The sequence below is a fragment of the Ostrinia furnacalis genome, unplaced genomic scaffold (genome assembly GCF_004193835.3).
Source record: "Ostrinia furnacalis isolate ACB-3 unplaced genomic scaffold, ASM419383v2 OfSCF6942, whole genome shotgun sequence".
Classification (NCBI taxonomy): Eukaryota; Metazoa; Arthropoda; class Insecta; order Lepidoptera; family Crambidae; genus Ostrinia; species Ostrinia furnacalis.
Genome location: NW_021137181.1, coordinates 266325 through 282425, shown reverse-complemented (window position 1 = coordinate 282425; position 16101 = coordinate 266325). Strand labels below are relative to the sequence as shown.

The window sequence follows — 16101 nt, the reverse complement described above, 5'->3', positions numbered from 1 at the left end:
ATATTTTTTGATAATGTAATTGACGGACTAAAAGTTTTTTTAGGAAACTAGTCTATTGGTTCAGCTAGTACTTAGTTTAAGCGAGAAGGCGCAAGCGCAACTGCAGGCATAGGTACAGATTTGCTACTTAGCTTTTTAAGTAGTTTTTTACTGATAGTACGGCTCATGAAGTAATGGTATCGTACACAAAAACAATATGTAAAGGTGGCTTAATCCTAAAAGCATTCTCCACCAGTGAACCAAGTAGGTACCTATCATACTCAATACTCAATTTTTTATTGTATCCATAATGTTACAGAGGTGGTATGTATGGTTTTATAAGATACAATTATGGACCCTGTCGGGCACAGCATTCTAAGAGAGTGGAAGAATTTTATAAACATTTAATTATTTAATTAATTCAATTACATTATTATTATATTATTAGTTATTAATTATTTATCACAATAGGTGTACAATTAATTTAATAATTGGTATTACTATTACATATAACATTTTATTAATTTTGTACTTAGTTTATTTTTAAATAAATAAATACTTAAGGTCAATTTTGAAGTATGATGACTGGTACTAGATTCATGCAAATCTGATTAGCGAGAATAAACAACTAAACAATTGGAACACCCACTTAGATTTCTTTATTAAATAAACAGTTATTATTTCTACTAGAATTTTTTGATTCAAACGTAATTAGACGTTTCGAGAATTACCGCAGTTAGTCCCACTCCCTTTACAATGTGGGATATTGTTAAACCACACGATGATAAACGGCTTGTCTGTGTTGAAATATCCTTGACGAACAAATCTGAGAGCGCTTTGAACTGATGGAATCAAATGAATAATAAATTCACAAGATGATGAAGGTAATTTTTGCCGGCACCGCTATCGGAGCATCTCCAAAATCATAGTTGCCCAATGTTCACGTAGATTCGCGGGCAGACGGCGGTTACTTCATGTAACGCACTCCGATGCAACATTTAGCGATTAAGCACAATATTCACACAATGCTATTGTGCTCGCAGGCTGGCGCATAATTATGTGCTACCTCACACTAGTGTTTTGTCATATTAACCTTCCAGCATAAAAAACGACGCTGAAAAAGTATAAAACAAGATTTTCAGAATACTGAACTGCTATTGCTATTAGATTTTGTGAAACCCCATATAGCCTATAACCTCGGACAATTAAGACACTTCTAATGATATGTCATTTGTCGAATTCTGATAAGTAGTTTAGAAGTTACGAGGGAATAACAAATGAACATACATAGCCTGTCAAAATCATAGCCCTCCTTTTGCTTTGCCGTAGTCGGGTAAAAACTAATCTCCCATTGCTGCAACTAACCAAATTAAACCAATACTTAATTGCAGGTTTTAAGAAAAACGTTGATGCAGGCCGCTACCAACCGGCCAATCTAAGTAGGCTAGGTAGGTACCTACATAGAAATATTGGAAGAGGCTGTGGGGGGATTCCTATGTTCAGCACTGATTCTGTGGCTGAAAGACGATGATGAATTGATGATGATGATGATATGGTATGCGCAGGTGTGGTCAATCCAATTATCCGAAAAGTTACTAACTAGATAAGGTAATGATGATACATAAGTAGAACCTTTCTGTATTTACTTAAGTGGGTTAAAAAGTTTAAAAAAGCTCATTTCATGACAAATAGTTAATCCCATGGATTAGTAGGTGGCACGGGCAAGTTGTCCAGTAACGGACCAGACAACACTGAGTTCCATTTGTGGTTCCATGTTGTTAGCGGAGACTGCCGGAGACCAACCCGACCCCCTACCATTCCTCCTTTGTAACCACTCTCTCACCACTAAGTACCGGCACGGAAATGTACCTACTGCCCGCGAAATTTTAAACCGTTCTCGGACCAATTGCTTTTCAAGCAATATAAAATATGATACCGACTAATATCTGCCCTAAAACTAGGAACCAATGGTTTTAGTTAATGCGCCCGTTAAAGTTACTTGGTGGTTAATTTCTCATAAACTGCACTGCGAACCCGTTATTGATCGCCAACCAAAAATAACCAGAATAGAACTTGCCATTAGGATTCCACCATAAAACCCTTTTGTACCTACCTACATATTTACGGCACCGGAACCCTAGTTAAGTATGCCAACAAATCGCTGAATGAGACTGACTGAACTTGCACTGGAACTTTTGGAAAATCTCCCGTTTACCTTTTCCGAATTACCTATCTAGCTACTTACGTTTTAATTTGATAACGAAGCTGTTACGGAAACTTTTGAAACATCAGCAGAGGTCACTTGCATCACGTTTTAAGCTGTCTACGTGTAATTATCCTAATAATGTATCAAAATTAGAATGTTGTCGATCTTCAGATCTTTAGTAGACATGGTAAAAAATAAGATTTGTTATGAGCAAGAATAAACAGGAACAGTCTTTAACTCGAGGCTAAGAAATAGCATTTGAGCATCCCTCTGAACTGTTAAGTTTCCCCTCGAAAAGCTTTTTATCGTTATGTAAGTAGGTAATGTACTTATAGTACATACCTACACAGTAAGAAGAGCAAAACAAATAAAGCCTGAATAAATCGAAAATCTATCTGCTACATTGTTTTCAAAAACGAATTTGAATGTAAGTAGTCTATTGGGTTAGAATTTCTGTCTGATCGTCATCAACAGCTCAATCGAATTTTCAACCAGCCGAAATTTATTAGGTGTCCATAGATTTGGTAGAATCACCAACTCAGGTGAAGCTAAAAATAGCTTGTAAAATTGTAGTAAGTTATGAAACTTTCAAGTCTAGACCAGTCTACACTCTAAATAAAAAGTAAGTATGAAGCAAGTAACATGACGTTAATCCATATTAATAATAGCTATGTATTATGTTATATAACGGTCTCAAAAGTATTATCATAAAAAGAGGTCGAGGAGGACACACTGTATCTTCAAATACCTATTTAATAACACTTTAGGTGCTTTAGGGACAATAGGTTGCATCACCGCGTGGCCGCGGAACCGCTTCCGCTCGCAATCTCCGACGCGGCCCGCGGTCCTCCGCGCGGGCGCGGTGGGAGATGCCTCTCCACATATATAACGCCACACCAGCCGGCAACAACCAAGCAGTAACCAAACAGCTTCAACATGAAGGTAGGTGACCACCAAACGCGAAACCAACAAAAAATGTTGTTTGATCCAGATTTTTGCCTCATTAACTACGAGTACTACCACAGTTCATCAAACATTTTGGCGAGCTTTTTGTTTACACAAATAGCTTATAGCAGTCACGAAAAGTCAATTAAGCCAACGCGCTCTAAATCCCATAATTTTATTAGTGTCGCTCTTTATTACCGACAATCTCAGTTCGATCTATATTTTATTAATTTTGTAGGTAATGTAATAACATTACTTACAGCTTTCAAAACCAAATTGATTAAATTATTACTAATTGAATTTTCAATCAACTCATTTTCAATTTTCAGGTATTCGTGTGCTTGTTAGCGCTGGCCGCAGCGGCCCACGCCGGTTTTATCAGCGGTGGTGGTAGTGGAGGGTGGTCAGGCGGCGGCGGCGGCGGATACGGCGGCGGCGGCGGCGGCTGGTCCAGCGGCGGCGGCGGCGGTGGCTGGAGGGGTGGCAGCAGTGGATGGTCAAGCGGAGGAGGCGGCGGTGGCTGGAAACTTGGAGGAGGAGGCGGTGGATGGTCATCCGGCGGTGGTGGCGGCTACGGCGGTGGTGGCGGTTACGGCGGCGGCGGCAGCGGCGGACGTAAGTATATTTAATTTGAATCAATTTATATTATCACTGATTCGCATGTAAAACACCTGATCTGACAGACAATTAATTCCAACCAACAGCTTTCGGAAGGTGTACTAAGTTGAAAAAACAGTTTTCAAAATATAGTATCCGCAAAGTCTAGCGCGAAATTACTGAAGCCGTGACATACATTTTCAACTATAAAATATGTAACAAATCTTAGCAATAGAAAAGTTCAAGGGCCACATTGGAAAGGGCCTAAGTACCTACTGAATAAATATTTTGATTTGTAATTCGTTTGAAATAATCGAAATAGTTTTTACCGATTGAATATATTTTTCAGAGGTGAAAATCATCAAAATCATCTCCTCTGGCGGCGGCGGCGGCGGTGGTGGTTACGGTAAGACAATTTTTTGTTTTTTTTCTATAATTAGTCTTACAGTTTTAGCCTGACCGTTACATTAATTCATAGATAAGAGTTCAGTTTGTAGGTCAAAGCCACCAATTAGAGTACCTAGTTACTTACTTAGATACAATAGTAATTTTAACGTAACGTAACGTAACGTTACAAAGGTCAAAAGATTGGACGACTACCAGACAACTTAGGGTCATCTGCCCGTTCGCATTTGTCATTGCCACTGCGCACTGTTGCAATTTGCTGCTGTAGGTACCTACAATGTACATAATCGTGCATTATTAGATTGATGCGTTCAAAAAGATAATATCACAGGTAATTTTATGTTAATTACAAGTTGCGAATTGAGAAGTGTGCAGCACAAGGTTAATAAAGAATTACCTAGGTCTTGACATTAATCAATTGTGACTAGAGGCTAGCTGTACAAGGTATTAATTACACTACAGTACCTAACTTATTACACCAAAGATTACCTAACACCTATCTCTCATTAGCGCTACCCCAGACTAAACCAGATCATAATAACATATGACATTTGAGATAACGATCAGAACCCGCCAATCTTATGTCTGCCAGCGTCTACCGATGACTTATTATACTTGCACGTACTTACCTAATATTATGGATGAAGGTGGTGGTCACGGCGGCTGGTCCGGCGGTGGCGGTAGCGGCGGCGGCTGGAAGCTCGGCGGCGGCGGTGGCGGCTGGTCCAGCGGCGGCGGCGGCGGCGGTTGGTCCAGCGGCGGCAGCGGTGGCGGCTGGAAACTCGGCGGCGGCAGCGGCGGCTGGTCCGGCGGCGGCTCCTCTGGCTCTGGCTGGTGGTGATCTCTCCTTCATGATTCTATTAGTACAAATTAAAATAAAACGATACCTCGAAACTTAAATATTTTTTTAATTTATTATACCTGTGTCAACCACACATACCTTTATACTCTACCTTACACTTAATGCATCGTTAGCAATGTCCGTAGCCTAGATAAAATACAGAGTGGAATTATGTATTTTTTAAAAGATAGAAAACTGCATTCAAAATTAAAAAATTGTTAAAATTACACTCGGCACTTACAGTTATGGATGAAAATTAAATGTAACAAACAAATTATATTTGCCACACCTTATGCTTTCAATGATAAAGGCGAGTCCCAGTACTACACCTCACCTACACCAGTAGACGCAAGCAAATAAAAAATAAAAAGTTGACTCATAAATAAATACTCGTAATCGAACCTGAGTCGGTCTTGTAAAGCCGAATTATCATCGTGCGTGCGTACGAATAATTCAACAGAGCATCAATTTTATTCCCTAGATCAGTGTTTTTCAACCTGTGACCAACAGGTTGATTGTGGGCAGCCACAGTAAGTAACACAGAGTCGTTCAGGTGAGTGCCAGGAAGAGGTGCACCGCAACCGCAGTTAAGGAACGGCTGGGACGAACAAGGATAGGCGCAGCCAGCTCGTAAGCCTTGATAGGGTTACACTGGTTGATGCGCTCCTTTTCAAGACTTGGAAGCCTGCGGGTAACGAGCCATTAGACGTGGAGAGGGTCATTAATTATAGGTACACATATTATATTCTACTTTGCCGAACATTTGCAGGAGAACGTTTTGTTCAAAACATATGAATTTGGTCTTATTTAATGCAGGATTAAATGCCCTTCAACCGTCAGGAAGACCACTTTTCGATAGAATAAGAATAAGAATAAGAAAAACTTTCGATAGAATAAGAATAAGAATAAGAAAAACGATAGGGTAAGTCCTTTACGCGGTATAACCGCAAAACCGAAAATGCGCCCTTTTCGGGGGCCCCCACCACTTAAGCACAACTCCGTCAAAGTCGAAAACCTAGGAGAGTCTTTATGGGCAACTAATGAAGCCATTAAAGCACTAAAATCTTTAGTAGGAATTTTTCCGATTTAATTCATTTTTGTGTTTAATTCTCCTGGCCTATACTTCAAAAGCACTATCTTTACAATTTATTTATACCTATCTTCTTTCCCATGGCTTCGGCACCTAGTTGCATTTTTGTATATCTGTAAAACTTTTATCTGGAGGAAGATGTAAGAAATAATCATAAATCATTTTTGATTCATAACTTTTTTTAATAAATTGAAAATTATTACATTACATGCTAACAAATTATAATTACTTCTTAAAATATTTGCTTTTCTTTACATTTTTATGCTTTTTGCCTTTATTTGGATCACAATTTTCCTTCTCTGAAGAGTTATTGCTATCTGGTGAAAGGCATCTCATTTTATTTCTGGATCTGTGTGGTAATTCACTTGTACTTATTTCATTAAGGATGCCATAGTCTCTGTAAAATATAAAAATATGTAAAAATACTTTATATTCATCATTTAAATGTTCTACATCAACATTAGGAGAATTTGACTTACAATGGCTCACAAGATCTATGAACTTCAGCTTCCACTTGTAAATAGCTTCCCATAAAAAGGCTATCATCACTATCAGAATCATCAATAATAATGCCACCTCTCTTAGATGTGGTATTATTGTCACCACATACATTGTAAATACAGGGTGACTGTTGTGACTCTTGATTCTTTTCAGTAACAATATTCTCACTTGGCAAAGGCACAAATTTGTTATTATTTCCTTTACTTTTCTCTTTTATTTCTGGCATCCTGTCTTCATCATTTAAATTAGTTTGGATATTAACAGATTTTTTGTCATTAACAATATTTTCAGTATTCATTATATTAATAGTGGTAATAAAATTCTGATTTTCAATAGTGATCAACACATTTTCTCTTTCAATGTCTGGTTTGTTATCAACAGGGTAGTGAGGAGAACAATCTGCTAGGGAACCCTTTTTATAAAATGGAACATTTTTATTGTGCTTCTTATTACTAGTTTTTGAATTAATGCATATAGGAGGTAGTTCAAGATCCTGTGTAGTCTCTAATGTCAAGGCTGTGACACCTGATTGTTCCTTCTCAGCAGCTTGCACTGCTAATAATGCAAGTTTATCTTTATCTTCTGCAATTATTTGGCTCTGTGAATCTTCTATCAGTATGGGTTCATCATCCAATACTATTCCACTTTCTTCATTGTCTGGACACTCCAATGTTTTATTGTGGAGTTCATGCAAAAATGTTTTAGATTCACTTTTTTTAGATTTTTTAATAATTAAATCAGGCACACTATTTTCTTGACCAATAAGTGAAAATGATGTTGTAGAAAAAGGTCTTTTTCTTTGCTTTGAATTTGATACTTCTGCCTTGACATGACTATTATTACTTTGTTTAGACTTACTTTTTACAGTTTTCTGTTGAAGTATTTTCCTTCTTGTGCTGTTTGACTTATTAACATTTAAGTCAGCTAATGCTTTTCTAGGATAATTTTCAGTTTTTTCAAGCCACTGTTGAACATAATTATTACATTTGTTCATTTTAAATGAATCTGAATGTGAGATGTGCTCACCAAAATGAAAAGAACTATGTAAATTTTCTTTATCTCCTTTCATAACAATACTTTTCCTTTTATTACAATACTTTTGTGGAGCTTGAATGCATTCTGGGAACAATTCTCTTTCAGCCTTCAGTTGTTCAGAAACTCGTAAGCCCTCTGAAACCCTTTGATAAACTGAAAGCATAAAAAAATAGACATACTGAATCATTGACTTATATTCATTGTGTAGTTGTGTGGATTATGGAGATGCATGCATAGTTAACAAATACCGCATTTTTTTAGTGTTTATGAACGTACCATCTAAATGAAAAGTGTCTTGACAAACTTCAAGTAGATTATAAGCGTTTTGAGCTCGCTGAGAAAGAGGTTTGTCAGATTTGGGTTTGCCCAAAGATGTGGGAGGTGTAACACATAACACACACTCTTCTGATTCAGTCAGGCAGTCATCGCAACTTGTATGTCCACATAGAAATCTGGTACGACCTCCATCAGCCTTGTCACTAGTAAAAACGAATAGAATTAATATTTTAATCAGAAAACATTGTAACACCATTGTAACACAAAACTTTCTTGAAGAACTCACCAAGCTGTACATCGTACGCTATCTACAATATTTTTTACATGTGCAATTATATCACTAATATTTAATGAAAAAGACATTACTATTTAAACATTTCTCATCCTTAACAATTAGGGGAAAACATAAATATTCTCATTTATTTTGTTTGACAAAATAACGCCATGTCAACAAATCTGTGACGTCAGATGTCTGTCAACCAAACCAAAGACTATATAATCAAAATAAAACGCTGATAAGCTCGCATTCTGCGTAGGTTTGTTCATCAAATCAAAATGCTATTAATTTTGAGATCGAATTTGTAGGGTGAGATGCTAGAAGTTACATACGTTTTTCTGTTTGGTTTAGTATGGGAATATTGCAGAGCCCCGATTACGGTAACTTTTATAACGTCTACAATCCAGACGCGTTCTGATTCTGCGATACGATTGGTCAAAACAGCTGACGTACGCTGTTGAACGACCAATCGTATCGCAGAATCGAGAAGCGTGTCTGGATTGGTGACGTTAAATATTACCGTAATCGGGGCTGGGGCTCAGTACATACGAGCTTTATGATGAGTTTCATAAATAACACCTTAGTCTTGAACTTATATTATCTTTGTCTCGTATTTGTACGTACAGTACGTAGCAGTACGATCTTTTTCACTTCACTACGCTTCACTTTGTTTATTAATCTGTGGTACAATGGGAATGCCAAATTGCCGGCTTGCGACATTTGCGTAATAAAAATAAATACAAGTAAAATAACCAGTAATCTTTCGGCTTTTAAATATATAATGCAATAGAATATGTCCGGAATTGATTTTAAAAAATATTTTCCAATAGACAGTATTCAGAAAGTATGTGATTTATTTGAAGAGCAATTGCGCAGTGAAAAGGAGCCCGACCTATCTTTATTTTCCATTATTGTGGGAGCAATTGAAAACAATCTAACTAACATAAAAAACAGCGATAAAGATGTAAATCTATCGACAAACAAACAATCTGTTGTAAAAATGAAATTCCCTTCTCTCGAATGGGAAGAAGTCAAAGATTTGCACGATAGGTTTGTTTCCTTGATGCGGAGCGGAGTTGACAATAAGTTGTTAAACGGGGAGTATGCTACACGAGACTTGGTTAAACGCGTTGCTGATATCGTTTGGAATTCTCTAACTCGTAGTTATTACAAAGACCGTGCACATCTACAGTCAATATATAGTTTTTTATCAGGCAATAAGCTTGACTGTTTTGGAGTTGCATTTGCTGTGACTGCTGGATGTCAAGTTGTAGGTAAACGCGATGTCCATTTAGCGCTATCTGAAGATCATGCTTGGGTGGTCTTTGGGAAGGATGGAAAAGAAACCGCAGAGGTGTGTGTATTATTATTATAAGAATAGAGCATTTTTTATTTGCATTGTAAATGAAATGTAGTAGAAAGACTTATCAAAGTATTATAAATGTTTTATTATACATTGTCAGGTCACATGGCATGGTAAAGGTAATGAAGATAAAAGAGGCCGTTCTGTGGGTGAGGGGGTGTTGGCACGCTCTTGGCTGTATGTAGCTGGGAAACCTGTAGTGTGCACCAGAATCATGGAACTTGCTGCACTGGTCTCGTCAATCAATCCTACTCTTACACCTAATATTGATGTTCATGAAGTATCACAGATGCAACACAACCTCCTCTGGCTTTTGTATGATCATGGTAATAAATGTCATATCTTTATTTAATAGCTCTATGCAGGTAGAAAATTAAGACTATTTTATTTTTCTTCGAGATCCTTATCTTGCATCCATAAAAATCTGTCAAGACTGGACCAGTTAGAAAAAGAATTTATAACTAACTATATTTGTTTTATATTCAATTACAGGTCATTTGGATGCATATCCTATGGCTCTTGGAAATCTAGGTGACTTGGATGAGTACATGGAGAGCTCCGGCATACGGGACTTAAAAGAGGAATCACAGAACTCACCATTATCTCAGAAACTGGCTTCAAGACCAGACCCAGCAGCCCTGTATGTGCAAGCTATAAGGTCTGCAAGGACTTACTATGAAGATAAACATGTCTATCCCTACACATTCCAGGGTGGCTATTACCTCCGCAACAAAATGTACAAAGAAGCATTTAATGCTTGGGCTTGTGCTGGAGATGTTATAAGACAGTGAGTTGTTTATTTGATTTGAAACTTTATTGTACACAGAAAACGGTTCAAAAAGAGGAATAAATGTCATTTATGGCACTGTTTTCCAGTAAATGACTTCTTATCCAATCTGACTGTTTTTAATTTTTCTTATAGCTATAACTACTCCCGGGATGATGAAGAAATATATAAGGAGTTTTCTGAAATTGCTAATGAGCAAATACCTCAATTAATGAAACTAGAGAGTTCTGGACATTCAGCAAGAACAATACTAAAAGATCCAGAATGTTTTGCATCGCTGTTGAGGTTTGTAAAATAAGTTTTCATAATTCCAAGATTGGCAGGGAGTGTAACTGCATTGATCTTGGCTGCAAGTCCACATTTAGCGCTCCTGCACAGGAAGCCGCCACCGCGCTGTCGCCGCACCCCTACACTAGATACGCACCGCGTAAAGCACACCAACGCGCCGCTCCCGAGCCGTCGAAGCATAATTTTAACGCTCTACTGTTGTTAGTATACAGGGCGGTGCCGGTGCGGCAGCGAGCTTTACACGGCGCGTATCCACAGTATAAAATCGCGGCGACGGCGCGGCAGCAGCGGCATCGTGTGCATAAGCGTTTATGCCTCAAATGAGTTCCTATGACAATAGCACCAATACTATAACAAATAGTCTAACTAACTAAAGTCTCCAATTTCATACACTTTATTTTAAGTAAATAATATTTTGCCTTGTGATTACAGATTCTATGACGGTATTTGTAAATGGGAAGAAGGAAGTCAAACACCCATACTTCATATTGGCTGGGCCAGACCACTGGTGAGCACAATATCCAAATTCGACGCCGAAGTTAGGGCTCAGGTGAACATTGTATGCAGTCCGGACGTGGACGAACCTAAAGAAGGCCACAACGGGGCGTCGTCGACGAAAGATAAAGGCGGAGAGAACGGGAACGACAAATGGAATGACAAGGCGGACAATGCAGAAATGAGTGTCAGGGAGCAGTTAACGGCGGCCGTGAACAGCCGGCCCCGCGTGACGCTGTACAGCCACAAGATGGCCGCGCTGAAGCCGCTGCTGCTGGCGGAGCGGCTGAACACTCACGCGCTGCAGCTGCAGCTGACGGCGCAGAGCCAGCTGCAGCGGCCGGCCGCGCCCGCCAAGCGCCGCGACGACGACTCGCCGCCCGCGCCCTCCGCCCGCGGCAAGCGCGCGCGCCGCGAACGCTGACTCTAAGTGAACACCTGTTCCATGTGCGACATTAAACACGCTTTTGATCAGACTGAACGATACAAACTTAACTTTAGCTTCGATATGTTCCGGTATTGTTGTGAGGGCTGTCCACGCTGTTCGGTTTTGGGCTCCTGAGCTCCGCGCCGTCCGGGCTTACCCTTGGTATTGCTACAATGTTCCGCCGTCGGAATGCAGCACTGGCGCAAACATTTGAAATGTCAACTGACATCTGTTGTGGAGGGTATACAGGGTGGAAACGATAAGTGATCTCACTCGATTATTTCTAAACTATACAAGATATCCAAAAACTAGTTACTGATCTTGAAAGTGCTTCACGAGCTCTATCCAACGGTACCAATAATAGGTTACAAAATAAACTGGATCTATCTGAAAATTCAATGTTTCCAGCCTCCATACATTTAGTAAAACCACATAATATTAAAAACTATACAAGATATCGAAAAACTGGTTACTGATCCTGAAAGTGCTTCACAAGCTCTATCCAACGGTACCAATAATAAGTTATAAAATAATCTGAATCTATCCGAAAATTCAATGTTTCCAACTTCCTTACAATTAGTACTGCCACAGTCATGGCACTCATGTCTTGATAATATTATAGCAAGTAAAGCCTAAAGCCAATGTTTTCCATTAATAATTTTAAATCAGAATGCAATTTACGAGTTTATTTCAAGTGTTTATTATTTAAAATGAAAAAAAATAACACTTCTAATATTGAGTGGCTAGCATAGCGGCATACATTTAGTATGGAGGCTGGAAACATTGAATTTTCGGATAGATTCAGTTTTATTTTATAACTTATTATTGGTACCGTTGGATAGAGCTCGTGAAGCACTTTCAGGATCAGTAACCAGATTGTCGATATCTTGTGTAGTTTAGAAATAATCGAATGAGATCACTTATCGTTTCCACCCTGTATAAACGGAAAGCATGAACGATCTTTTTAATGCTTTTAATTTATTATGTAATGGACTCTAATAAACAATTTATATTATTTTTGTGTTCTAAAGTGTAATACATTAAAAGCATTGAAAAACTGAATTTGAGCGCGCATCGAATGTCGAGCGAGTTGTTGTGTGAACAACTCGCTTTGAACCCGATAGCGTCTTGAAACCTGCTACGGGAATACTTGTCTCCACGGAATCCATGAAAAAACAATAGAACTAAAATCCTATGTTCTAGCACAACTATATCAAATAAACACTCGACATTTGCAGAAATAAACTTCCCAGAGATGTTTTGTTGTTATAAAAAAAAGATACAAAATGGCGGATTGTTTACCGTTTGTTCTGGTAGCGCCCTCAGAGCCCCGATTACGGTAACTTTTAACGTTTCCAATCCAGACGCGCTTTTGATTCTGCGATACGATTGGTCAAAACAGCTGACGTACGCTGTTGAACGACCAATCGTATCGCAGAATCGAGAAGCGTGTCTGGATTGTAGACGTTAAAAATTACCGTAATCGGGGCTCTGCTCGGCGTTTCGTGTAGTACTCCTTATTGCTTGACTCCGCTCCGCCTAAACACTTGGCCCGAAAGGTTCGGAGTTTAATAGGCGACGACCCGAAAATGTGTGGACAGCCCTAACGCTCACTTCTTTCTTCAAAAGCATGCCTATTTGTATTTTGAACAAGGCCCTAGCAGGCAAGTGAAATAGCACTTCCAAGAAGTGTATAATAATAATATAAAAATTATAATGTATAACAGTATTTGAGTATAATGCATTTATTATTATTAATTAGACTGTAGCAATGATATGTGATGTTAATGTGTGATGTAAATGTAGTTTGTAGAGATTCCAGATTATCCGTTGTAAATAGTGTAACTTTATTGTTTTATCAGTGTATTCAAATTTTACATGTTACAGTATGTTAACAGTTTTCCTTACAACAATTATAACCACATTGCTGGACATTCTTGTTATATGCACAGTAACTATTTGTATTTATACAGGATGTTACACCCTGTATAATTCATTANCCGCTAGTAAACAATAATTATTTAAGTTAGTTTTACATTTTAGTACGTATCTATTTATAATATGCGGCATTTTACAGCAGGCATTATTATTGTGCCTACCATTTATGTATTTGATTTGTTGAAAGGAAAATATTTTATAAAGGAATCCAAATAGGTCGCTAGCAATTGAGTTAGGATTCTGCCGTTTAGAAAACTTCCGGAATATTCTGTGGGTGTCCGAACTACACCGTACCTACATGAACAAACACATGAAAATACCACATTATGGTAATCGCTTTGTCCTCAAACAAAAGTGGTTAGCTTCTGGACGTCCTGCGCGGGCTAAACACACAGCCGTGCCTAACTAAACTGTAAATGACAATTGAGTGATAACTTTAAAATAGCTTTAAGATCATATACTGAACCGTCTTATCAGAACGTATGAAGAAAGTAATAACTTTATTTCTCTTTGGCTGTCTTATCAACGCAGGATGTACGTAGAAATGTAGATATATCAAGAAGTTTGATCTATAAAAATAAAATTGTATCAATGTGATGTGTTGTGTTGTGTAGTTAAAGGTAGAATGCTTAGTAAACTTTTTTTACTTTGTTAATAAAATACGATAATTTAAGTGATAGAAACTGCAATTGTTTCTTACTTTTTACAATTTTGTCCTTTGACTATAATATAGTACCTATTTAGAAATTATTTATACATACAAAATATAATGTAAATGTATTAAGACATGTTGATCACTTACAAGAGTTTACGGTTGACTTATGTAGATACGTTATCTACATAAAAAACTTAAATGCATTTATGAAATGTCTTGAATGGAAGTAATTTTAGCTATCTAAGAATGCCTATTAGTTGTTACAACATAACTGACGCTATGCCGTAGTGGCAATCCCAGCAGTCAGTAGACCCAGGCCGCACAACCTAGAACTTGCTATGTTGCGGTATTAAACTGCATTGGTTCGTTATCTTTGCAGAATAGAGGTAACTCCTCTACCTGACCTGGGGCCTGCCGAGCTTTTGTAAATAGCCCACCGTGCTTTGTTAAAGTGAAATAATAATATGTTTAAACATAATGAAATAAATGTATGTTGCTACTTCTAAAACGTTTTCGTGGCCCCTTTAAAAAAGGTCGAGTATAGTTGCAAAGCAAAGCATGCATGTTACCAAGAAATCGTCCTACAATCTAGTTCTAGGCACAAAGTGATATGCACTTGGTTGTGTGGCTGGGTCCCTATGACATGCGTTTTTTTTAGCGGTGTGTTAATACGACCACGATACTCGGCTGCAGCGTTCGCATGCATGCGCGATCTTAATCATTGTATTTATTAATTATTTTACTTTTCGTTGTCGTTACAATTTAATAGCAGTAATGTTTTCTATTGATTATCTTTTTTGACAGTGTGTAGAGACTGTACTGGGCCCGATTCTGAGTTAACCGCTCTCTATTGACCTAAACCTGAATCTTCAAATTATATTTTAGTTAAAAAGTGCATAGTGTCAAAATAAAATTAAAATAGATAAACATGTTTTTCACATCTAATAAATGTAATAATTATTTATTTCATTACAAAGAAAATAAAGAAATAATTACTATATTAAAAGAAAGATTTTTTAAATATTTAATTGGTAGGATGTATTTCTTTTGTAAAAGAGCATTCTCATTTATCAATAGCAAATCACTAATTTGTATGTAATAATGTAATATTATTTTCTTTACTTATTAGCTAGTCCAGGCACAGTCATGACTGCAGAGATGCTAACTGAGATTGACACTTTCAAATTTTAATTGTAATTAAAATAACCGCAGGATCGGTCACACTGTCTACGCTGCAGGCACTGCACTGTTTAGTCTTTGAGCATAATGCCTTCTTCATTAATATAAATAAGTAGTAGGAATAGGAAATATTTTTCTGTTTACAAGTTGAATATAATAAAATCGAGAAAGTATTATTATAAAAATGTGTTTTTCTTATTAATATTATTTTATAATATTCTTTGCCATTTTGTTGGTAGCCGGCGACTGGTTGCGCGGTGCGCCGCCATGGTGTCCCGGTGAAATAGTTTTTGTTACTTAATACAATGGGAAACTAAAAATAGTTAAAAACTAAAATATATTTCGTACCAAGGAAATTAGGCAAAATTGACCATTTTTGGCGAAATACCCATATAGCCCTAAAAGCTGAAAGTTTGTCAGCGTATCCTCCCAATAAAGGATAGAATGTTGGAGAATCATAAAGTTTGGATCATCGTGGCTTTGTCAGCTATCCTAAAAAACTGGCAAGGAGTTGGTTGGAACTGTCAAAGCTGTCTGGCTGATGAGGAAACTACTTCTATTTATTGCCCTAATATTTTAAATAAAAATCAGCTTTTATGGTATTTTAAAAGATAACCGTAACCGGTATAATTTATTCCTATATCCGTATATAACCGTATCCATAACCGAAACGTTACAACAGGATATTGCAAAATTCCCACGGGAACGGGAGTTAGCGGGAAAAAACATTTGTATGAAAAAATCTAAACCGCGTAATATAGACAAAGGGGGTAAAACGGGATCCACGCGTACGAAGTCGCGAGCAGCCGCTAGTACT

General features: G+C 37.7%; 3 protein-coding genes across 3 annotated transcripts; 2 read left to right on the top strand and 1 right to left on the bottom strand.

Annotated features, from left to right (window-relative positions):
• The first annotated feature begins 3091 nt into the window (after positions 1-3091).
• CPG15 (cuticular protein glycine-rich 15) lies at positions 3092-4973 on the top strand. Its single transcript, XM_028318630.1, has 4 exons — positions 3092-3127; positions 3460-3727; positions 4077-4133; positions 4780-4973. The coding sequence occupies exons 1-4, from the start codon at positions 3122-3124 to the stop codon at positions 4971-4973; spliced, it is 525 nt and encodes a 174-aa protein (XP_028174431.1). The 5' UTR covers positions 3092-3121.
• A 1270-nt stretch (positions 4974-6243) lies between these two features.
• On the bottom strand, positions 6244-8351 carry LOC114363026 (uncharacterized). Its single transcript, XM_028318617.1, has 4 exons — positions 8162-8351; positions 7876-8078; positions 6543-7752; positions 6244-6460 (listed from the first exon to the last, which is right to left on the bottom strand). The coding sequence occupies exons 1-4, from the start codon at positions 8236-8238 to the stop codon at positions 6289-6291; spliced, it is 1662 nt and encodes a 553-aa protein (XP_028174418.1). The 5' UTR covers positions 8239-8351; the 3' UTR covers positions 6244-6288.
• A 497-nt stretch (positions 8352-8848) lies between these two features.
• On the top strand, positions 8849-11823 carry Mnn1 (menin 1). The gene is made up of 5 exons (XM_028318618.1): positions 8849-9506; positions 9616-9841; positions 10008-10302; positions 10438-10587; positions 11023-11823. The coding sequence occupies exons 1-5, from the start codon at positions 8946-8948 to the stop codon at positions 11507-11509; spliced, it is 1719 nt and encodes a 572-aa protein (XP_028174419.1). The 5' UTR covers positions 8849-8945; the 3' UTR covers positions 11510-11823.
• The last annotated feature ends 4278 nt before the right edge of the window (positions 11824-16101 follow it).